Here is a 23,928-nt window from a genome sequence, read left to right on the forward strand (position 1 = left end):
TATTTCTGAGTAACTATATCAAGAGAAGGACAAATATGTCGATCTTGTTTATTGCTGATGTAAAGGTGCACAAAAAGAATCAAAATTAACTTTGCAATAAACTGATTAGCTGAACACTGAGCCAAACAAATGCAAGTACACATCCACAAATCAGAAGAGAGTTTGTGTTTTGCCATGCCCATATCATTATTATATATCTAATTCATCTTTAGTTCCATGGGTTCAAAATGTAAAATGATGTTAGCCATGCACTGAGATATCATGGGATAAAATAACAAATTGATGTTTTGTGTTCTTGTATATATTAAAAGTTTGAAGAATTACTATTATATAAGTACAATGAAGGTCTTTTTAGCAATATACAGACATGAAAGCACAGTTAAACTATGCTTATTAATTGTGTACATTCCAGTGCTAGGCAACTCTCCAATACTTATTGTAAACATTGTATATGGTTTGTCACAATCAGCAGAATAATGAAGCTTGTGCTTTTTACACTTAAATTTAAGTGACAGTTGCCTTTTCTTTAGGATTTTATGTTTATTTTGTGCTAGATCACAGCTAGGGACCTCATACTGTGTTGTTGGTTTCCTTGTTCAGCATGATAAGCTGTCATTTATAGCCCCAGCCTAATATTTTGTTCATGTGGTGCCATTTTTTTCTGAGTAGCGGCACTGCTTTGCTATCTGTGGCTTGCTTGTCTCTTTTGCACTGAAAAAGGTATTCACTGAATGCTAACAAATGACGGCTTTAATAAATGAAAAATAAATGCACATGGTCTGATAATGTGGCATATACATTTTGAGTGCAATCAGGAATACTTCACTGCTTTCACAATTTATAGTTAGTTTGAACATATCTCTGCCACATTCAATAATCACTATGAAATTATTCTTCTCAATGTAAAGGAATCTTCTGACTATAAAAATATACATCTGTAGCAAGAAATACAAGAACATGTGCACTCCCAGAGCAGTGAATTGTTATTAGAATCTGCAGACTGCAAATGTATGACAAAAAACAGAACATTCCAAATTTTAATTCTGTATAAAAAGAAAGTTAACTTACTGTCCAAAGTATGTCATTTACACATTCCAAGTTTCCATTACATAATTACTTCTGTCTTAGGTGCATAAAGGAAAGGAAATCCTAGCAAGGCAGTGAAATTTCTCCAAAGAAATAATTATCTGGAATTGGAATAAAATGCCTGTCTTCCCATCTGCAGAAGCCCTGTTCTGTAGTAAATACTGCTCTTCATAACTAGCTGTCTTATTGTATTACAACAAAATAATTAATGAAAATCACGAATTTCCTAACCAGCTTGCCCATAACTTCTAACATGTTTCTCTAATAACCTACACAATGTTCAGTCTCACATAGAGATAAAACTTCCTGTCAGTGTTATAGGTAAAACAGAGATGGACTTATGGTCTAACCTGCAAAACTTTAATCTCGAATTGTTTTTACTAACATCAGTAGTTACAAGCACTATTCCCATGAGTAAGTGTTTGGAGAATCAAGCACCGAAGAGCTCAATGTTGTGAAAATTTATATCAAGGTCCAAGCTAATCACTTATGCCCCAGTCCTGCATTATATTCCACAAAGGTGCACCCCTGCACAGAATCCCCCTAATTTCTGCTACTCTCAGCATGAGCAAGCCTTACACCACAACAATCCAATAAAGATTCTGCATGGTTACAGGAGTCTTTTCAGACTGAACAAATGGCAAGATAGTGACTTACTTGTCAATATGCTACAGCCAGTTTAAAGAAAACAATATTTTATCAATGTATATAGACTAATGATATTATAGAAAATCAATATCTTTATTTTAATTTGGAGTGCACTTTGCAGAAAAAGTTCTTGATATGCTTAGTCTTTGAGACTATAATTTAAAGTATACAGATGAGGAGATATGAAGAACAGTATTTGCTTTGCTGTTTATTCCAATTCCAAATATACTCTACTAACATTTGGAGAAAAAAACAAAACATTTTCTCCCTCTCTGTACATAAAATTGCTAGGCCAGATCCTCAGCAATTCTTTGTGCTGAACCAATGGCAGCAACTGAGAACTGCCCTCTTGGAATAGGAAGGGTTCTGGAAAAGGCTGGGTAGGGGGTCAGGGCAGGAGAAGGAGGGGCTGGAGAACAATGTGTTCTGGCCATCCTGATGACAGAACTCCAGCTTATACTAGGTCTTGACTCCCTAATAGCCTGCATGATTAGAAGGCAAATAAAGGGGGCAGAGAGTTACCTGTGGCTCCACTATCCCCATGTGCACCAAGTGCTGCTCTGACACACAGCCTACCACATTGGGAAGTTGAATTCATACAATTCTTGTTGATCTTAGTGGCACAGAACGTGGATAACAAAAGTTCATTAATGCCGTATTATTTTCTGTCGTAGATCATTTTTACATGAAAATAAGGCGTTAGCAGATGCTTCCGTGCAGGTGCTCAATGAGAATTTAGGGGAAAATTCTCCTCCTTTGCAGGAAAAGTTATATGTATGTTTGGAAATGCAGCATCACAAAATTAGACCTTTCCTGATCAACAGCAAAGCAAAAACTTGGATACTCAGAAGAATCCAACTAAGAAACAAAAAGACTAAACAAGCTGCATTGAAAAATTCTACGAATATTACTAATATTAGAAATAGAATAAGTAGGAAAAAAATACATATGCATTTAAATTCCACAAGTATATATTATCTCTTCTACTTTGAGTTTACAGTTAACTGATTTAAACTTTTGGCCCATATTGAAAGAACTGAAAAATACTGTGTCATAAAGCTCTGTTTCTCTGCAAAAATAATTACTTTTTTCAACTATTTCTAATGCATAATTTGATTATGAATCCTTAGCTACATATGAGTCACAGGATACATTCCATCCTTATGAAGTAGTAACTGGAGAGAATTTATGCTTCCTAACAGAAAGCGAATTTCTGCATATGTATATCTGAAACGGAATTTGATACAGCAAAATGGAGTCCTGCCTTCATACTTAGGGTTAAACATTACTCTCTAACACTCATGCAACCGTATTATATTCTATGGATTTGCATGGATGTAATATAGCAGAACATGTCTCCTGCTCCAATCATTACTTTAAATACAGCTAATAAAAAGTCAGCGTATATGTAGTATTTTAGGTGTTTAACAACTTTAACTGTACCTGTATGTAACAGGAAGGAACCTATTCCTCGTTTCCTCTCACATAAGGCCTCAGTTTCTTATGATAAAACTATAATTTTAATTGAAAATTACAAATAAAAGTAAATAAATAGCTTTTGAATATAATTTACAAAAATGCAGAATACAAGGTCGGGAAGAATCTCATTTGTAATCCCAAGAAAAAATTTGGGGCCCAATGCTGCATTCCTTACTCAGGTAAAGTTCACTTTGATGTGAGTGAATGGATATTTACAGATTACATAGTTGTTTATTTACCTTTAGCTGATTTAGCAAACAATGAAAACAATTTGAAAAACTACAAAATAATGTAATTGGTGGAGCTTGTGGGAGGGCTGAATTTGGCCCACTCTATCTAATTCACTAAAGGGCTTGTTTACTCTAGGGAACTGATGAACAGCTATTCCAGAATTATTCTAGAATAGTTATTTCAGTAAACCTCCAAGAGTAGACAAGCCCTAAGTATTACCACCAACAATATACTGCACCTCATGGTCCTATTAGTTACTTTCTAGTGCTGTGACTTGGTTTGCTTCAATATCAGTAATTCATTTTAGGACCCAATGATGTTCCCACTGAAGCTGATGGGAGAAGCAGCAGGCACAACGTTCCTACCTTTAACCTTTCATCAATGCTTAATTTCTGCTACTAAACTTGGGCATCAAAATACCAGTAATATGGCTTTTATCTAAGAATCAGTGTAACATCAGAATAAAGGAACTAGATACCAAATTCTAACCTCAGAGGATTATTTAAATTGAAGGAGATGGAAGAGTGAGCTGCTGGTCACCATTTTTAAATTCACTGTTATATTTTCAGTCAGTTGCATCACCTGCACTGTGGGAGATTTTAAAACAAACAAAAAATTATCACAGCATTGCAATCTGCAGTAGAAATAGATACTAGACCTGGGGAAAATTAGCAGAACAGGTGATATTATCACCAACACTTTCCTTCAGGGTTTCCAGATTAGTAGAAGGGAAAGATAAATCAGGTTGCGCGCCAGAACTCATAAGACATTTACTGTCTGAAACTGTCGAATGAATGCACTGAATCACTGCTTCCCACATCTATCACTTTCTCAAAGAGCAGCATTTTGGGTCACGATGGTCTCCTGTGGTAGATCCTCACCAGAAAAGGTGAGTTGTGTGAGACCTCTTGTTGACAACTTCCTCAATGATAGGCTATAACAGGAGCTGAGGGCACTCAACAATTCAAAGAATTGGGCATTAATTAATGTATAACGGGGTTCCTTTATAGTCTCTGTCACAAGATGTTAAGATGCTATCCCACTGTGCACTTGGTAGTCCAAGCCTTCAGCTGGACCTGCTATTCACTCCACAGGTCGGATAACTGCTCTTAAGCTAAGTGATCAGCTCTTCTATCCAGCTTCTACTCCAAGCAATAGATCCACCAATTCAATTGATGGCTTTTTCTCCCTGCAAGAAAACTTTTTATGAATTTCCTTGGTTACTGGCACAAAACCAGTATAATATGGTCTGGCACATTCACACTGATTACATAAGAAATACTGGTAAGTATTTGGGCATGGTACAAATAGGAGAGCTATAAATTATACAGACTTTCATGTAAGAAAGCACATATCCATGTACACAGTTTGATGAGATGAAACTAAAAAGCTTACATCGCTGATAATTTGAACTGCAATTCAATATTTAATATACATGCTGTTTATATGTTTGTTTCACTGCTAACCTGTTGACCCATTTGCCCTTGAGAGATATGTCAACAGTCTGCAGAGCAGGTGTGTATTTTGTTTTGTTTTTCTATATTAATTTTTTTTATTTGTATGTATGCAACAGGATATTGTGTTAGGTGAATTTCTGAAAATCTAAAACTAAAGATGTATTTAAAAGAGGGGAAGGGGGTAACTTTTAACAGCTTTTGGAGGCTTCATTTGTTCAGAATCTTTTTTATAGCCTCTCCTCTTCCTTCCGTCAGGAAATCCTGACATGTACCCCATTCTTGGGCACTAGACACAAGTAGAAAAATCCTGGCAATAAATTACAGGAAATGAATAGAAATAGCAACCTTCAATTCTGAGCAAGGAATTACCTAACTCTACAGCTTGAGGGCATGGATAATTTCTTACAATATGGCTGGAGTAGCTTAGTCCTGAAGAAACAGCCAATATAACCTTCCCTCCTCCCCCCACACACATCTTTCCTCCAAAGCACCTTAAGCACTCTCACAAACCTATCAGAACAACCCACGCAGCACCCCACCAACTAAAGGAAACAGTCCAGGCAAAGTCAGTCCTTTTGGAAAAAGAGCTCCTTTCATTCTCACTGAACTTAGAATCATAGAGCTGGAAGAGACTTCAGGAGGTCATCAGGTCCAGCCCCTTGCCCACTAGAGACTAGAACATAGTCCCCTACAGAACACTGCTTCCAACCTCTCCATGGTGGAACTTGACTTCTCCTTAGACAGCCTGGCAGCTAGAGGTGTCTCCTTGCACTGTGTTTTGGCACAGATGCCATAATTGCACCTTTATTCTGTGCCATTTTCTCTCGCCTGCCTTTTCCTGCCCTATTCGTTCCCCTTCTCTTTTTCCTCTCTAGCAATTTTTATTTATTTTCCTTATTCTTTTCCTTTATCTGGCTTGGTGTTCACTCCCTTTCTCCTCTCACCACCTTCCCATATCAAAAGGCAATACGAGACTGGGGACCAGTCCAATGTTAGCATTATGGGGCCACTTAATGTCCCTCCTCCGATACATGGAGAAGAGATATGTGAGCTTGCTGGCTGATCCTTGAGCCTGCAGCCCTGTAAATGTAAGTTACTCCTGTGGCTAGAAGCACTAGAACTACCAGAGCAAGGAGGGACAGAAGATGGCTTTTAAGAAACTGCCTAGTTTTACCTGCCATCCAAGGAGAACACATGTAATGGAGACTGAACTAATCCTGACAGGCACCTTTTTGGAGTCTTCCCCATTCCTTTCCTCTTGTCTCATTCCTATGCATACCACTCCCAGACACACTCCAGAACATAATCCTGCCAAAGCTGTCCAGTTGTGCACAGCTTCATGTCCTACTTTTGCCATCTCACAAATGCAGCTGCACAGACGTTGGCACCTATGTATATGGCAGACATAAAAAGGACAAGATGTACTATTTAACACCCTTTATATCAGCAAAGCCCCACCTGCTCCACAGCAAGTTGCACCTACATTCTCTTTTGAAATCTCTGGATTGGCATAAAGAACAATCTGGTCCAGCCTGGAAATGCTGCAGGAGCCTCATGTGAATTAGAAGTTTAAATTTTAATAAAGTACATCTGAAATTTATGTTATACAAAATTCAATTTATTTTGCAAAACTGAAAGCTTAAATTCTGGCACAGCATCCTACAACCAGGGGCAGTTTTGTGGCTAAGGAATTACAAAATAAATTGGATATTGGAAACTAGTCTCTTCAGAAAAAAACAAGATTTGAATGAACTTGGAAAATTCCCTACTTTTTCAACCTAAGAGATATTTCCTCTAAACCAGAGATCAAACACATGAGTGAGGCAGTGTAAAAACAGTTAGCATGTGCCTGTCCATGTTACCATTGAAGGACTTTCCAGGTAACAGTCCAGTATCTTTTGCAAGTAATAAATTCACAAACATACCATGTCAGATCATTCAGACAAATTTAAATTAGCTAACCATAACTCAGGGCCATGGCACACAAAGACCTTATACTGTGGTAATTAGTTCTTCTGTGCAAACATGACGTATTGAGCATAAAAGTTGTGTAAACGTAAGATTAATGTTGATTGTTTATAATAAAAATTAGGCAATTCAAACTTGTGGCTCTAGTTCTTCGTCAACTGTCTTGCTTTTGCATTGTGACGGGGCCTGCCAATCCTGCACTGAACAAGTGGGAGGGAAGCCCACCTATTGGGTGGAATACGCCCCTCCCGCACAACTTTGCTGGTCATGCTCCCAGTGCAGCCCCAGTATAAAAGCCTGCAGAGCAGCCCAGTTGGGGCTAACCACTGCCTAACCACCAGAGCTACAACCGCAGCAGCCGGAGCGAGAGGCACCAGACCAGCTTACCCCGCCACTACCATCCCCAGGCCGAGCTCAATTACAACGCCGACTACACCGTGCAGTCCCCCAGATTCTGTTGCTGAACCAGTCGCTGAGCCTGCCAACGCCTCTATGGCCGCCAGCCCCACGTCTACAGGTGGGCCCTCTGCTAGCCAGGGGGATGGGGTAGGAAGCAACCCAGGGCAGGGAGCAGGAAATGCCCTGGCGGGCTTGGTGCGTTTCAAGGAGAACTCCCTGCTGAGCCAGTGATGGGAACCACCCACCACTGATAGGGCCCTGGGTTGGGGCCCGGTGGAGAGGGCGGGCCCGGGCCTGGGCCCCCCTACCTCTTCTTCCCAGATCCCAGACTAGGAGCGGATCATGTGAGAGACTAGTCCTCAGGGCCTGTGCATAAGAGGCTGGGCCTGGTTATAAGGGACTAGGTCTCAGGGCCTGTATGGGAAGGGCTAAGCCTCAGGGCCTGTGAGTAAAGGTCTCAATCCCAGGGTCGAACTGTGCGGGACTAGGTACCCTGCCACATGCATGTATACAATTTTACACAACTTTACCAAATTTTCCTAACAAATTCACCTTTTGTGCAACAGAAAAAATGGAAAATGTCTGCCTAAGTGGTAGCTTTTGTAGTTTTTAAGTGCCTGAAAACAGACTCGGAGTGAAATTGCTGTCTCAACCATAATTTATTTACTGTAACATAGTAGCATTGTGCCAGAAGAAGCAACTTGCATTTTTAAACAGTTTATTCCAAATGTTGGCCCAAAAAGGATAGGGAGTGGAGTCTGAAATCATTATTAAAATACCACCTGCATATTTGTAGACTATAAATCCCCTTCCACTAGAAAAGGAAATACCTTTTATGTCTTTAGTCTGCAGGTGCCATAGCAAAGTTCACAGTGATGAAACACAGGAGGAGGAAAGGCAACAAACCTTCAGATCCCTTCTTTCTAAAACAATGATACTGATATTAGAGCTACCTTGTATTAGGCTCATTAGAGTATCTGATCCTATTAACAGCGATGTCCCCCAACAAATGTTTCCATGCAATCAATTCTTTTCTCTAATTTTCTGCATTTATCAAAAGCCTTTTTGTCATTAATCAGCACAGCTACCCAGTGGAAACCAGAAGGTCACAGACATTATTCATGAAATTCAAAATTTATGTCATATGCCCCTTCTTAAATGCTTTTTCTTGGAGACAGAATGTTTAAGCCAGGGCTTGTCCAAATGAGTCACTAATACCCTTGTTTTAATTCCGCAGCTGCTGATAATTTGAAGTACTAACCTCCTCCACTACCACCCTGATTGAAATAAAATATCAATATTACAGTATGCTGAAAATGGAAAATTAGATGTGACATTTTGCTGCAAGGCCTCTACAAGTCCCATCTCATTCAATTCTTTCTTTGTAGGTCATTTTTTTATCACTTTAGAGCTGAAATATATATATTTTTAAATCTCACAGCATGTATTAAGACAGCTTGCTCCATTTTTCCTCAACACCCTTCAGTCACAAATATTGAAACAACGATAACTCTACTATAGCTGAGGCCCAAATATCTAAACACAGCACTTAAAATATGTAATAGCATGCAATGGGCTAACTACTAGTCTCAATTACATACACACAACCTCACTCAATAGATGCCAGCAATCTAAAGGCTGTGTCTAGACTACAGGGTTTTTTCGAAAAAAGTGATCTGTGTCTAGACTGCTGCCGCATTCTTTTGAAAGTAAATCAAAAGAAAGTGGTAGTTTTTTCGACCGCAGAAAACCTCTTTTAAAGAAGAAAAACGCCTTTTTTCGAAAGTGCTCTTTTGAAAAAAGGCGCTATGTAATGCAAACTGTGCTTTTTTCAAAAGAGAGCATCCAGATTGCTTGGGTGCTCTCTTTTGAAAAAGCAACTCACTTTTTCGAAAGAAGTGGTTGCAGTCTAGACGCTCTCTTTCAAAAGAGGCTTGTAGTCTAGATGTAGCCCAAGAGCTATATTCTGCCCTCTTTTAAGGTCAGATCACGTCTCCTCGCTCCCATGAATGTGGGAAGCCTTAAACCCAGCCAACTTAACCCCATGGTTAGAGTCCTGCAAATCTGCAGATAACCACTTTATATCTACAGGTATCTTTTTTTTTTTCTTTTTTTGGGGTGGGGGGGAGAGTCATGGATACGGATGCAGATGCAAATTTTGTATCCAGGCAGGACTCTACCCATGGTTTTGTTGGACAGGGTACTCACACTAGAGAGGCAGCCGTGTGGAACAGATCAGGCATACAGAGGGAAAGTGGCCAGTGGGTCCATAATCACCTTAACCAAAATTTCTACACTAAGGGAAAGAAGGAGCTAAGGATGCTGTTACAGCCCCTGAGAGATTGTGCTGCAGCAGCCTGAGAGGTAGAGGGGAATTCCATTCTCAACTCCCATGGAAATTCCCACAGCAAAGGCCTTTTACTCGGGTTTGGAACCGATTCCACGCCATTGTGATCTAGTCTAACCTTCCTTATAACACAGGCCATCAAACTCCCCCAAAATAATTCCTAGAGAAAGGGTGAGGAACCTTTTTTGGATCAGGGGCCACATGCAAGTAAAAAGCAAAAAACAAACAAAAAAAACCACAACCAAAAACCTCAGTGATGTGGTCCCTGACTGATAAGCAAACAAGTACTTACCTCATTCATGCAGCTCTGGGAACTAGGGTTCCCTTTGCATGCTAACCCCATCGGGAGGGGGACAGGACTCAGGACTTCCCGAGGGCCAAATTAACTTTTCTGGGGGCCTCTGGCTAGTAGATTTTGTGGGGGACTAGCTCTGGGATAGGCCAAAAATGAGGGGTTCAGTTTGTGAGAGGCGTCTGCTGGGGAGCTAAGAGGGAGTGTAGGGTCTGGGCAGGAGGGAGGGTACAGAAACGGGCTGGACATTCAAGGAATGAGCAGGAGGAAGGAAGGGTACATGAGAGGGCTAGGGTGGGATGTCTGAATGGGAAGGGGTGTAGGAGAGGGTTGGGGTAAGGTGTCTGGGTAAGAGGGGGTACAGGAGATGGTGGGGTGGTGGATCAGGGCAGGAAGGGGTGAAGGAGCAGGTGGTAGGATAAGGTCAGAAGTGGGCGTGTGAAAGGGAGTAATAGATGGGGCATCTATCAGATGCAGATGGGGGGGAAGGGTAGGTGGGTCTGCTCTACCCTGCGCTGGCAGGCACCACCCCCTACTGCTCCCATTATGGCGGAGAAGGGGTAGAGCCTGCAAGCAGCACAGAGAATAGAGCTGCCCTGTGCTCCTTTCCTGGTGTAGAGCTGCTTCCTCCCCCTGCCAGGCAGCGCCTGCGGGCTGGATGCCAACCACAGCTTGCCTGGATCTAGCCCACGAGGTTCAGGGCTCCCCTTCTCCCCCCCAACTCAGCAGGAAGCCAGCAGGCAGCCAGCAGGCATGTTCCAGCCACACGGGGGGGCGGGAAGGGCACCAAACTTCGGCATCCCCTGTGACTGGAATGCCAGTACTGGCTCGCAGTACTGCAGTGGATGGGGGGGAGGGGGGGAGACCCTGAGTCTCTTGGGCCAAATCAAGGCAAGCCCCAGGCTGGATCCAGCCCCCAGTTCCCCACCACTATCCTAGAGCATAGCTTTTACAAAAACATCCTGTCTTGACTTCAAAATTGACAGTGATGGAGAATTTACCATGACCATTGGAACAGTTTATCAATAAGGATGAGAGTGTGTATTCAATTATATTTAACCTATGAGCCTGAGCTCATCCATTAACCCTCTCTGTTACACAGAGCCCCCAACGAGGCAGAAGCATGGGGGAGGGCAGGAGCCAGTGTGCATGGGGAGCCAGTTTCTAAGCCAGCTTCACACTTGTGCCAGCTCCTACGGAACCCACCTGTTTTGCCTCCCCCCACCCTGGGCTGGCCTTACCATGAGGTGAACTGAGGCTGCCAGCTCAAGTACCAGACTGTGAGGGGCGTCACTAGGACCCAGAGTGTAGAAAATTGTGTCTGCTGCTGCTGCATATGTATTCTCTCTGCTCCAGATGCACAGAGATGGTGGAGTGCTGTGCTGGATAAAGGAGGGCACAAGAGACATAACAGGCAGGCAGGAGAAAAGGTGGCATGGGGGCGTCATTTGAACTCCCTGCTTCAGGTGCCAAAATGTTGTGGGCCGGCCCTGCCCACCACGCCGCAGCCTCCTAAAGAGGCAGCCACCCGGGGAGAAGGGGCAGGCACTAGTACTGGCTCCCTCAGAGTTGCCTGTCCCACCGCACTGCTACTTCTGATGCAGAGTCAACAGTGCAGGGAGAGGGGGCAGGCAGGAGCCAGTGCACATGGGGAGCCAGCTTTTAAGTCAGTTCCTCACACATACCAGCTCCCGCCAAGCTGACTGTCCCCACCCCATGCTGCTGCATCTATATCAGAGGCAGCAGCATGAAGGGGCAGGCGGGAGCCGGAATGTGCAAGAAGTCCACTTTCAAGCAGCTCCCACAGAGCCATCTGTCCATCCCAAACCATCCCCTCCCTCTGCACTGCTTCCTCCCATAGAAACAGTAGTGCAGGGGTGGGGGGAGCAGGCAGGTGCTGGTGCTTACAGAGAGCCAGCTGAAAAGCAGTCTCCCCGCGAGTTCTGGCTCCCATGGAACTGCCTCCATTGCCCCCTCACTGCACTTCTGTCTCCCCTCCCCCTGCATGTAAATGTGCAACCACTGAAATTTTCAACTTTACATGTTTACAAAAATAAACACATTTTAACATCCCTATTAATCATCACCCATTTCTCTTTGTTAATCTAAACTAATTGAGCTCCTTAAAGCTATTGCTTTAAGACATCTTTTCTAATATTTGAATCATTCCTGTGGCTCTTCTCTGAACCCTCTCCAATTTATAACCATCCTTCTTGAATTGTAGACACTAGAACAAGGCACAGTATCCTGGCAATGGTCATACCAGAGAAAAATACAGAAGTAAAATAACCACTCTGCTCCTACTTCAGATTCACATTTAGGCATCTAAGGTTCATGTAAGCCCTTTTAGCCAGTGTCACATTGGGAACTCATGGTTGGTGGATTACAGTTATACTGATATAACTTAAACCAGTTTTTAAACCAATTTCTTTATACCTGTATGGATACATTTATTTCACTTTAAGACCAGCTTATTTCAATTTAGCTCAGACCTGTTCCTAATCAGTCTACGATAAAGTGACATTAACCAAGTTTATATCCATTTAAGAGTGTCCACTCAGCTTGTTACACCAGTTTAACTGCATTATAAATCACACTTTTAATTAAACTGCTGCAACTTTGCATAGAGACAAATGTAGTATTTTGCATGTAGTCTAACAGTCTTATCAATGCTGTAGCAGAATGCAGGTTTGTAGATTAATTTGAATACATTTTTATTTTTGTCATATGCTCAGACCTGGCCAAAAATTATTTTCCAAAGACTATTTTGTATGCAGTATAACATAATGGCTTCATTAAAAATAATTAATTAAAGGGCCTGGTTAAAACTAAACCTTTCTTAACTAATCATGTCGCCATTAATTCTGGTATCATGGGCAGACAAATCCTTAGCAAGAAATCTAGAAAAGAGTATTTCACCAGTTTATATCCAAGTAACCAAAGTTATATTGCTGTCTGTCTCGTGCTTGTGACTTTGGTTAGTCTTTATTAAAACAGAAACACTGTGTTCTCAATACCATATTGATTTAAGTCATTACTATACACTGGCCTCTGTCATGGTGTCTCAGGAAGGTGGATGTCTACTACAAAGCCTCTCAGAGTAGGGTGTACCTCCAATTGATGAATACTCCTGTCCTGGCCCTTCGACACCTCACCTCCCCATCAGAAAAAACAGGACTTAAAGTTGGTGTCACTTTCACAATCTTGCAAAAAGTACAAAGGCATCTATACTGATGTTCAAAGGGGACTCATATTACCTTAGCTTATCCTGTGCTGCTCACCAGATTTTCCTGGACACCTAACAGTAGTTTATTACATTTCCTTCTTGAGGATTAAGGCAGCCATCTTACCTCATGACTGTACTTGTTCTCCATGTTCAGGAAACATGCTTCCATACGATCTATTTGATCAAAGAGATCATTAATTTTCTCTCTTGGCACGTGATGGGGTATCTGCCCCGCACTGTCCCTAACAAAGGTTAAACCCAACCCTGGGTGCGGGCTGGGACTGTGGAGCAAGGAGCTACAGCATATAGCAATCAGTTAGGGCTTAGCTGGGGCTGAATAAATAGGGGCTCCTGGAGAAGAGGGGAACTGTGGAGCATAATGGACCTGGATGCCAGGGAAGTTACAGAGGCTTCCTGAGACAGTAGTGCTGGGGAAAGGCAGGCAGAGGTTGGGGGGCCTCTAGTCAGGTAAACTTCCAGGCTGAGGCATTGCTCTCAAGGCCTCAGGGTACTCAGGCTGCAGTGAGACAGCCAGGATATAAGAAGGCAGCAGGTCCACACCCCTTGCTAGTGGCCATTTCAGACTGCAGTTTGCCCCTGGAGAAGTGTGTCACTGAGGCAAGGTGGATATAGAGAGCTCGAGTTCTCTGGGAAGAGTAGGACCTCAGAGGGTAGGGGCACTACCACAAGGCAATACTGTGAGTAAAGGGCACTCTGGGCAGGAATGGATACAGAGTCTGAAACAGTGCAGGAGACAGGTAACTGAAGGCAAGACACCAGCCAGCAGAAGGTGCTCTGAGGCAAAAGAACTGCCCTGAGTGACCAGCGAGAGCCAATGTCGCAGTGAGACATAACCTGGTTGCGTGGCATTTGAAACATCCCATAGAAAAAATGGTACTATGAAACCTAACTAGACTGACACATCCATTTTATATATTTCTCATATAGAAACATCTTTCACTGGATGGGGAGAAAGAGGCTGGCTCTAACTCCTCAATAACCAGGGAACTGGAGGCCAACCACTTAAACAAAGAGTCACAATTGGTTGTTGTTGGTTTTTACCATATGCAGGACACTATCTATAAATCAAGAAATCAATCAAAATGTTTGCAAGATTATTCTGAAAGCACCTAATTGGGGGCACAGATCTTTCAGTAGAAAATGAGTCCCGTACAGACATTAATCTTAAAACATAGCCTCTTGAATCATGGTGCTCATTGTCTCATGTTCTCATGACTGAATAGATAAGAATACATTGTGTCTTACACCACAGTGCCTTACAAGGTATAAAATCCTCTCTCTCTCAATGACTTTCAGAGAATAATCCCTTCTACTTGAATTTCCAGTGGCAGCTACAACATAGCCTCCTTAATCTTGTACGTTTAGATTGCACAGCCAAGGATTGTATAACAATTCTATATAATTCCACAGTACTTAACCGGCTAAAATAATACATGATAGCATGCAACAATCAGAGTCAAACTATGCATTCTCTGCTCTGACACACAGCCACACCGAAATAAAAGGTAAGTGCCTACCAATATGAACGAAGATTCTGTGGTCAGACACTCTATATAAACATTGCTCCAGCATCAAATGTTTTCCCTCTTAATTTTTGTGCTTTACAACATTTTCAAAGCAATTTTAGCCAACGGGGTATTGTTCTTCTCACTGAATGTAGTGACAAGTAATTGCTATCATGTCAGACATGAAAGCATAAAAATCTACTGTCCAAGGAATAGGCATTTTAATTGCAGAAGAAGGGCAGCTAAGATGGTGATCTCCTACCATAAGCAGAGTCAGTGGATCCACCAGGGAATCTGGATTCGTGGATCTCTAAAAGCCCAGACACTACTTACAAATAACTGGGTAATTTAAAAAAAAATCAATGAAAGTGTCAAGTCTACAAATGAGGGATTTTCTGAACATCTTGCTGGAATGAAGCAGAGAACTACTATTCTAAAATCTATAGTCTCACTCCACAATTATTGGCCTAATAAGTGATTGCTTTCCATGCACTGGAGAAATGAAAAAGAAATCCTAGATTAGGTATTGAAAAATTACCAGTGATCCAATAATTTATTCTCTAATCTTCCTTTTTTTGGCAGGTGGGAGGGATGGTTAATTCTGTTGTTACAATTGCCTGAATTGGAGACCTCTGCACCACTAATTTCATCCAAGAGATACTCAAAAGGTAGGTGGAGGCAGACAAGAGCCCCAAAGTATAACCACACTGTATACCACTGCTGGGCAACCTGTAGCTTACTGGGTTCTATGTGTGGCCTGCGAGACATTTTGTTTTCCGTTACCCACGTGCAGGGTTGCCAGATTCCTCTGCTTTCTATCCACATAAGAAAAAAACTACATAAAGCCAGGGCACGTGAAGTGAGGTGCATACTAATTGCATGTGACACTGACTGAGAGACATGCTCACCCTCTGCATCCAATCAAAGTGTTGCGACAGTTCAGTTGGAACACCCCACAAATTCTACATGTGCAAACATAGTTAGCAAAACAACCCTATCTCAGGAAACTGTCTTGCTTACGATACTCCTGTAGCCCAGCGATATGAAGGAAGGCCGCTCATGTGGCCCATTCACTTGCATAGGTTGCCCATTGCTGCGGTACACTGTGCTGATAGAATGAAGATTCCTGATATGTTATTCAGTAATATAATTTGCAAACCTGCTATGATTAGTAAATTATTCCAAAATTCTACCATAGTTATGCACTCTATTAAAAGAAATTATTTTGTTTCTACAAAGAGTATTTGGGAGAATGAATCAAATCATAGTTTTCTATTCCATCTGTATTTGTGGAGATAGACAAATGAATATCTTCATGACTGTGAAAGCAGCAAAGAACGCTGTTTCAGTAAAAAATTAGGAGAGAAGCAGATATGGATTTGACACTATTTGATTAGTTAGATATGGAGTCTAAGACTGCCATTAATGCACTTTTTACAGTTCTTACAGAAAAATGATTTCACATAATGCTATTATAAAGTCAAGTCAATACTGTAGTAATTTTTATGCTCTCTGCCATGACAAGCTTGAATGTGAAAACCTGTTTATTATGGCAATATGAACTTTTGAAAAATGTTATTTCCTTTTCTCTCTTTTTTTAAAGTATGATGCAATTCACTAACTTTTCAGTCGTTTAGAGAAACAACTTAAGGGCCTGATCCTGAGATGTGAGGACCAATACTGAACCAGCATTTGTGTTTATATTTTTGGTGCAAATAACATTTGAAAGTTGTTCTTGATCTTTACTACTGTAGAAGGCAGAGAGTCAGGCATGAAATTCCTCTTTGCATAATCAGAGATCTTTCCTGAGAGCTATTAACTTCTGCTGAATTTAAGCTTTCATTTAAAAAAAAAAAGGTTTCTAGTTCTTTCGGATGTATGAAAACTAGTATATAGTGCGATCTTCCTGAATCTGCAGAAACAGTCTAGTTGCTGTCACTACTTGAAGTGCTAGGTTGTCCCAGCTCCTGCTGTAGTTAGGGTGATGACAGGGACATCCACTATTGGCATTAAGAGTAGGATATCCTGAGTGAGCTGCCACACCCATATCCAGATTGTGCCACCTCTGAAGCAGTAGGAGTCCAACCATTAGGTAAGTACTGTGCAGCAGGGGAGATCTGTGTTAGATATTACTTAACTAGCCTAACTGCAAGCCTAGTCAAGTAATGGATCAAATGACCTATGGAGATTACAGAATCTCCATCAGTGGAAGTTTTTCAGAATAGGTGAGACAAATACCCCACCAGGGATGGTTTAGATATTACTTAGTCCTGCCACAGTTCACGGAACTGGGCTAGATGAGCTAGGTGGGTCCATTCCAAGCCTACATTTCTATGATTCTATTGGTGATGAGCTCCTCTCACCCTACTAGCAGGCTTTATATGTGTGGGGATCCTACAACCGCAGCAAAGGACTCTGCAGACTTGTGTAAGGAGAGGGCACATAAATTGATGTATTATGTAAAAGAGGCTGCTAAGAATTAGTTTATTTTGTCAAGACTTGGTGATAGAGAGCAGCCAAGGATTAAATGATTTAGTGGAGGGGCAGCCTTAATTGACATAGATGTGGTGGGCCTGGCACTAATTAGTGGTACAGAATTGAGTCAGTGGGAGACTAAGGTCTTTGGAACCAACCAACAGGTCTTTGGAACACAACCACTGTGAAGGGGCAAAAGGGGCATGACTGGAGACAGTAGCATGGTCCAAAGGAGATTGCCATTTGGGGTACCAATGTTTTTAATTTAGTGAATATGGTTAGCCTTGGTCAACAGGCATTGGATACATTTTTCAAGGTTTGGCAAAAGGGGATATCTGCTTCTGATTGCTGCATAATGGTGCATTCTTCCCATACTAAGGCCCTACCGAATTTATGGCCATGAAAAGTTCATCACGAGCGATTAAATCTGGTCTCCCCCTGTTGAAATCTGGTTCTTTGTGCTTTTACCCTATACCAGTGTTTCATAAAGTGTTCTGTGGTCCACCCTGCTTTGTTTACCTAAAAGGTTCATAGCCAGGGAGCCTTGAGTTCATTGTTTACAGCCAAGCCTACTACAATGGTGGTGGGGCTGGCTCCGCTAGCTCTCTGCCCCTGTGTTGGGCTGCCATTGGCTCTCCTGGCTCCCATCCCCCACACTGGGGCTGCCGCAGCTCTCTGGGCTCCCAGACCCCCCTCTGGGGCTGCTGCCAGACCTCTTGGCTCCCAGACCCATCCATGTGGAACTCGAGGGTGGGAGTGGCTGGCCACAGGCAAAGGGCTGCTCCCCATGGAACTGGTTAACCGCTTCCCATCACATCCCTAGTTAAAGGAAGGAATGCCCATTGAGAAAAGGTGGGAGGAAGTTTATCTTCTATGGAAGAATGGCATGAATATTTCACAAGTGAAGACTCATGGTATTTCTACTCCTCTGTGTCAATTATTCCTGTGTACAGCATTAAAAATGAAAATAAGTTTTAAAACGATGATACATACAATGTGACAGATGCTATCACATCCTACCAACTATTCTGGCTACTGAGAGTTTTATATATTGTTGCAGCAGTTCGCAAACTGCGGGTCACAACTCCATTTTAATGGGATCACCAGGGCTGACCTGCTTAGAAGGCCCAGAGCAGAAGTCAAAGCCTGAGCCCGAACACCGAGCACCAAAATCAAAACCCAATGGGTTCAGTCGTGAGTTAGAGAGCTCAGGTTACAGGCCCCCAACCTGGGGTTGAAGCACTTGGCCTCTGACCCTTTGGCCTGGGGCGGTGGGGCTTGGGCAGCCTTAGACTTCAGACTCCCAGGAAATCATGTAGTAATTTTTGTTGTCAGAAGAGGGTCACAATGCAATGAGAACCCCTGTATTTTTGTAATATTTAACTTGCTAGAAACAAATTTACTATGCAGAGGTATTACACAGAATCATAATACATGCAGAATAAGTCTGATTAGACTTTGGAATAATTCATTATAATGAAACGTACCGGATACATTAATGGGCACAGAAAAATTATCTGAATTTAAACTTTTTAGAGAACAATGGGATTTTCAGTTTTGATTAAAACACCGTATGGCATGGAAACACCATAATTTTTTAAAACCTTTTCATTTTTCTTTAAAATGTCTCTAATAAATTCACAAGCCATTAAAAACTTAACTGTTCTTATGGTACATTTAAAAGGATGACAGCTTTGTGGAGTTTAGAGCTCTCTGAAAAAATTAGCAAAGATGCTTGTACTAGCAAGATACTATGCTGCATTAGACATAGCAATGTGTTGCTTAGTTTGACACTCAAAATGTTATAGAGAGGACTGTTCTTTGTCACTTCATAAGACAATTTCTGCTTTGTTTAACAGCAATATAAACATTCAATTCAATAAATCCTTTATTTGTTCTTTTATTACTATGGTAGGCTTGTGCAAAATTTTCATTTCCCCTTTTAAAATACAATTTACCTAATGAAATGTATCTGCTCTCTGCATCATTTTACAATTTTTGCTAAAATTTAGATTCATACTTGATGGTGCAGACTTTACACCTATTAAGTTCTATAAATATTAGTTCCTTTCGTAGCTGCAACAACATATTTTGATTATATCAAATAACACAGTTGAAACATTACAACAAATCTTCATTCTGAGATACAATCTTTCATTTCTGTAAGGTTGTTGTACAGTATTTTAGTACTGTTTAGGAAATATGATTCTATCATATAAATAATATTCATTAATTACTGTAAAGGGTTTGGCAACTAAATAGACTACCAGAAAGTCATTGTCTAAATTAAAATTAGTAATCTTTAAAGAAATTTTTAAAACACCATGTAGAAATTAACATCATGCACAGACAGTATATTTTATATAAACAAATCACCACGATGAAATGGAAGCCAGTCAACAGAACTGGAATGTAATATGGCAAAGTCTAAAGCAAGAATATCTGCCTATCTGCTTATATTTATTTGGTAGACTATACTTTGAGATTTTCCTAAATCCCAATTCAGATTCAAAAAAGGGAAAACAAAGCATGAATGATTTTTTTAAAAAGTACTGTGTGTATTATATTACATATAATTTGTAAAATCAGTATTCATGAAAATTCTCACTTGAGTAAGGTAAAAAGGATTTGGTTCATTGTTGTGATAGGTACTCACATAATAAAATGTCTAGGGAATGTCTCAATACAGCACCTATATAACAATATTGTTCTGATCCTGGATGAAGCCTCTGGGTGCTACCACAATGCAGACACTGACTGGATTTATTAATCAATATATTTTAATTATGATTTTTTATTATTATTATTATTATTAGAAAGTTGAGAATCTCTTAAACCTAATTGTTGTTAATAAGGTGTACAAAAAAAATGAACTGAAATGTGAAAGTGTTATTTTATACATGCAGGGATATATACAAATCTCAACCAAAGAGTTGATGCTCTCTACAGTGATGCTTTAAAAATTGCACTTCTAAGATACCACACATAATGTAATACAGGAATGTATTACACACGTCAAAATAAAACACACATGTATTACACAGTCCTAAAGAATAAGTAACAATTCATTGGACTGCTACTGCTCAGAAATTGAACAACATTCTTTGTCCTCTATTTTAAATATTTTCAAACTTTTTAAAAATAGCCATAAATATTTATTTTACATGCTAAAGCCAGAACTCTCTCCTTCATTGTTTATTCTACACATTTTTGGGAGTCCATGGGCTCAGTAATCTATTTTACTGTATTCATTATCTGGATCTGGAAGGTCACTGAATCACAGCAAACTAATTCCCTTCTCACAGGGTACGTTGCTGAAATAATTTGAATATTTCATTTATAGGGCTGTGAAGATGTTGATAAAACATAGCCTGGATCATTTTCATTGCATAATGTATTTTTGTGGCAAAGTCCTTTACAATATGAAAATCTGACCTTATAGGTCCAGCATAAATTTTCTAATGAATACTTTTTGACCTTTTCTTTGGAAAGATTCATCTTCAAAACAGTCTCAGCCATCTCCTACTATAAATTTGCAGTTCATCTCTTATTCAAAGTCCATTCAATTATTATTCACATCTGGACAAAAAGTGGTGCATAAAATCTCTAATTTAGAAGAGTATATTCCTTTAACCAGAGCCATACTTCACCTTCCTGCTACATCTTTAGCAAAGGCTGCTCAGCACGGTTGCAACTGTTGTTTAGTGAAGACCACAGACACTGTACTTCAGTTACTAGAGAATGTAACCATATCAGGTGACACAATCTGTTACTGATCTAAGCAATAGTGCAACTGAATTTTGTAATTAGTTTTCCTACACTTTCAAACAAGATTTATGAAGAGAAACTGGCTCACACCCACTAAATTATGCATACTTGAATACTGAGACAGCAGTAGTCTGCTTTTTTTTTGTGAGGAACTACAATTTTCTTTTCTTTTTATAACTCAAGGTATCTCTAAGACCGGAAATTTGGATTTAATCACCAGATCTGTGATTTCATATAGATAGATAGATAGATATATAGATAGATAGATATATAGATAGATAGATAGATAGATAGATAGATAGATAGATAGATAGGTCAAATGGATAGTGGTTCCATTCCGCTGGGGAAAAAGAGAGAGAGAAGAGGAGTAATGTGATTTCTGTCTGAGTAATTTTATAGCAAAGACTGCAAAATATGTTTTGAAGATGTCATTGACGACGAAACAAATCAATATTAAAAACTTTGTACAGGAAGCACACTTTTAGAAGATGGTCTTTAAAGCTTTTTCATGGGCTCATGGATTTCTAGAATATACCGTAATTACTAGTCAAGCTATAGTAAGTAGTTTATCTTTTTTCATTTCTCCCTTAAATTATTTATAGGCCAAAACAAAAAGTGGCATTGCGTTATCTATATTAAATGTTATGTAAGTTAGAAATGAAATACTAATGGCACATAATCACAAAGGTAAATGTTCCAGTATACAAGTGGGCTTTTCTCCACCTTGAGTGTATTTATTTATTATTCATCCAGCTCAGTGTTGAGCGATACAATTGTCTGTCCTTTAGGCACCCTATGTTGCATTATTTAAAAAAAAAAATACATTAAACATACATTGCATCTAAAAAGTAGTTCAATGATTATTCCATAGTATTTCTTTAAACTACAGTACTATTTACACAAATAGTCATCACTTTCTGTCTTGTAAGATGACACATGTAAGAGAAAATTAATAATTCAATATTAAATGATTGGCACCATATCCCATCAGTTTCTAGCTACAATAAAATGCATTTCAATGACTTATCATTGTTGACTTTATATTCTTCCATGATTGTCAAACTGTTTATTTCAGCCAAATACTGCAATTCATGTTTTACTGTAAAACATGGGGGATAAACAAGATACAGGAGATTGCTGTTCTGCAAAATACCACAAAGCCATATATACTTTTATTAGCAAGTAAAGTCTGGCTATAACCTCCATAAGAAAGTTCACACAGGGTACCCCGCACATGACCTGTTGTGATTTGTAAGAAGTGACACTGGTGGTTGAAGAGGCTTATGCTAAATGTTCCAGACAGCTGATGCAACCACCTCTGCATTTGCAAGCTTGCTGTATGATGCTTCTAGAGCAGTGGGACTGTCGGCCTTACAGACTCCAAAACAAGACAGAGAGAGACTTCACATACACACAAATAACAAAAAAACAACAACTACACAACCATATATCCGCGGTCAGCAGCTCTCAGAACACAAGGTTGATTTTGACACTTTCAGCAATTTTGAAAAGTGATTTTTAAAAGGTGTAACCAACAGATAATGAGAACCAATGGGTGCGCGAAACCAGCCTATCAAGTATATTACCTTGAAGCACACTTTCAAAAAAAAAAAAAGTGTGTGTGTGGGAGGGGAGGGACGACAAACATCTCCAGCAGCTGAGCTGAAAGCTCCCTCCCTCCCAGTTGAAAGTTACAAAGCAGCTGCAATGGAGAGCAGCCGCCTGTCGTTAAACTTCGGCTCCGGTTTTGTGCTTAAAGGGAACGTGGGGGCAAAGGACTGAGGCGACGCTAAACCTTAGGAGATGCCCAATAACAATCCCCATCCCTTTCAGGGGCGCGGCAATGCCCTTCGCAGCCCTGATCTCTATTTAACTTTGGGGCTGCGGGTTGAGGACATGGCTCGGAAGGAGGAGACGTCGCTGATCCCCGGGAGGAGGAGGATGGGGGAGCAGGCGAGGGAGGGAGGGAGGGAGGGAGGGATGGGCGAGAAGGAAAGGCAGGGCTGGACGGGGAAGAGCGAGGAGGGCCAGCAGGGGGCGAGAAGAGGGGGAACAGGCAGCTGTGCAGCCTGCAGCGAGCCCAGCCCCCTCTCCCTCCCTCCCTCCGGCTGGAGGGCCCGGAGCAGCGGCGGCAGAGGCAGGAAGGGGCTGCCGGCTCTTTCCTGTCTGAGTCTGCGTGTGTAACCCGATCCCCTCCCCCGCCAGCCTCGGGCTATAGTTAGCAACACTCCGCAAGTCCAGCTGCGCCCAGCCCGGCCGCCCCCCGCGCGGCGGTACGTACCTTCGCCTGCAGATACTGGGGGTAGTAGTAGGTGGTGTACTGGGGGTACATCTGCTGTTTCCACACTTTGCCCATGAAGCTGGAAATGTCGCCTGCAGTGCAGGGGCGGGGGGCACTTTAGGGGGCTCCAAATGCCTCTCTCCTGCCTCTTCCTTCCTGGCGGCGGCGGCTGCAGCTTCTCCTCCTCAGCGGAGCCTCCTCCTCCTCCCAGTGGCAGCAGCAGGGAGAGAGACTGCAGCGCGCCCCCAGCACACGCGCTCTCCTCCCCCACAAGTTTCCTCAAGTCCCTGCCCAGCCGCAGCGGCAGCCCGGTTCCGGCGGCCCCGCGTACTGGAAAGCGATCAATACAAGTGTGAACGGCAGCCGCGACAGCGCTCGGTGCCAGGCAGCTGGCGGGAGGGGGGCAGGAGTGGCGAGAGGAGGCGGGGGGGGGGGGGAAGGGGCGGTGCTTAGTCCCAGCTGGGCTCGAGGTGCAGGCTGGAGTTTAACCACTCAGGACCTACCAGCAGGAGGGAGCCGCAGGAGCTCGGCCAGGATGCTCGCTCCCAGGTTCAGGGTGCAGCATCATTGCAGCCGACAAAGTCATCAGGGTCCTAGGATCAGGGCAAAGCGGTTCTGACCCTGGAAAACTCAAGCGGCGTTAACGCTGCCTGGGAGGAAGATTTCCATAATCCTGTTCTGCCGAAGGGGGACTGTAACGTTTTCACACACCCCGTGTATGACCTTGCTGGCTGGATTCTGCCTT

At 41.7% G+C, this 23,928-nt stretch overlaps 1 protein-coding gene across 2 annotated transcripts in view; it reads right to left on the reverse strand.

Moving 5' to 3' along the window:
• Positions 1-23,597, reverse strand: part of RBMS1 (RNA binding motif single stranded interacting protein 1) — a 228,543-nt gene extending 204,946 nt beyond the window's left edge. Inside the window, exon 1 of one of the 2 annotated variants that reach the window (XM_006111645.3) lies at positions 23,184-23,597. In XM_006111645.3, the coding sequence (XP_006111707.1) occupies positions 23,184-23,258 (75 nt within the window). In that variant the 5' untranslated portion in view covers positions 23,259-23,597. The remainder of the gene's footprint in view (positions 1-23,183) is intronic. The other variant, XM_006111647.3, reaches the window with a different exon arrangement.
• Between the last annotated feature and the right edge of the window lie 331 nt (positions 23,598-23,928).

This window comes from Pelodiscus sinensis, chromosome 7 (genome assembly GCF_052426305.1).
Source record: "Pelodiscus sinensis isolate ZL-2025 chromosome 7, ASM5242630v1, whole genome shotgun sequence".
Classification (NCBI taxonomy): domain Eukaryota; kingdom Metazoa; phylum Chordata; order Testudines; family Trionychidae; genus Pelodiscus; species Pelodiscus sinensis.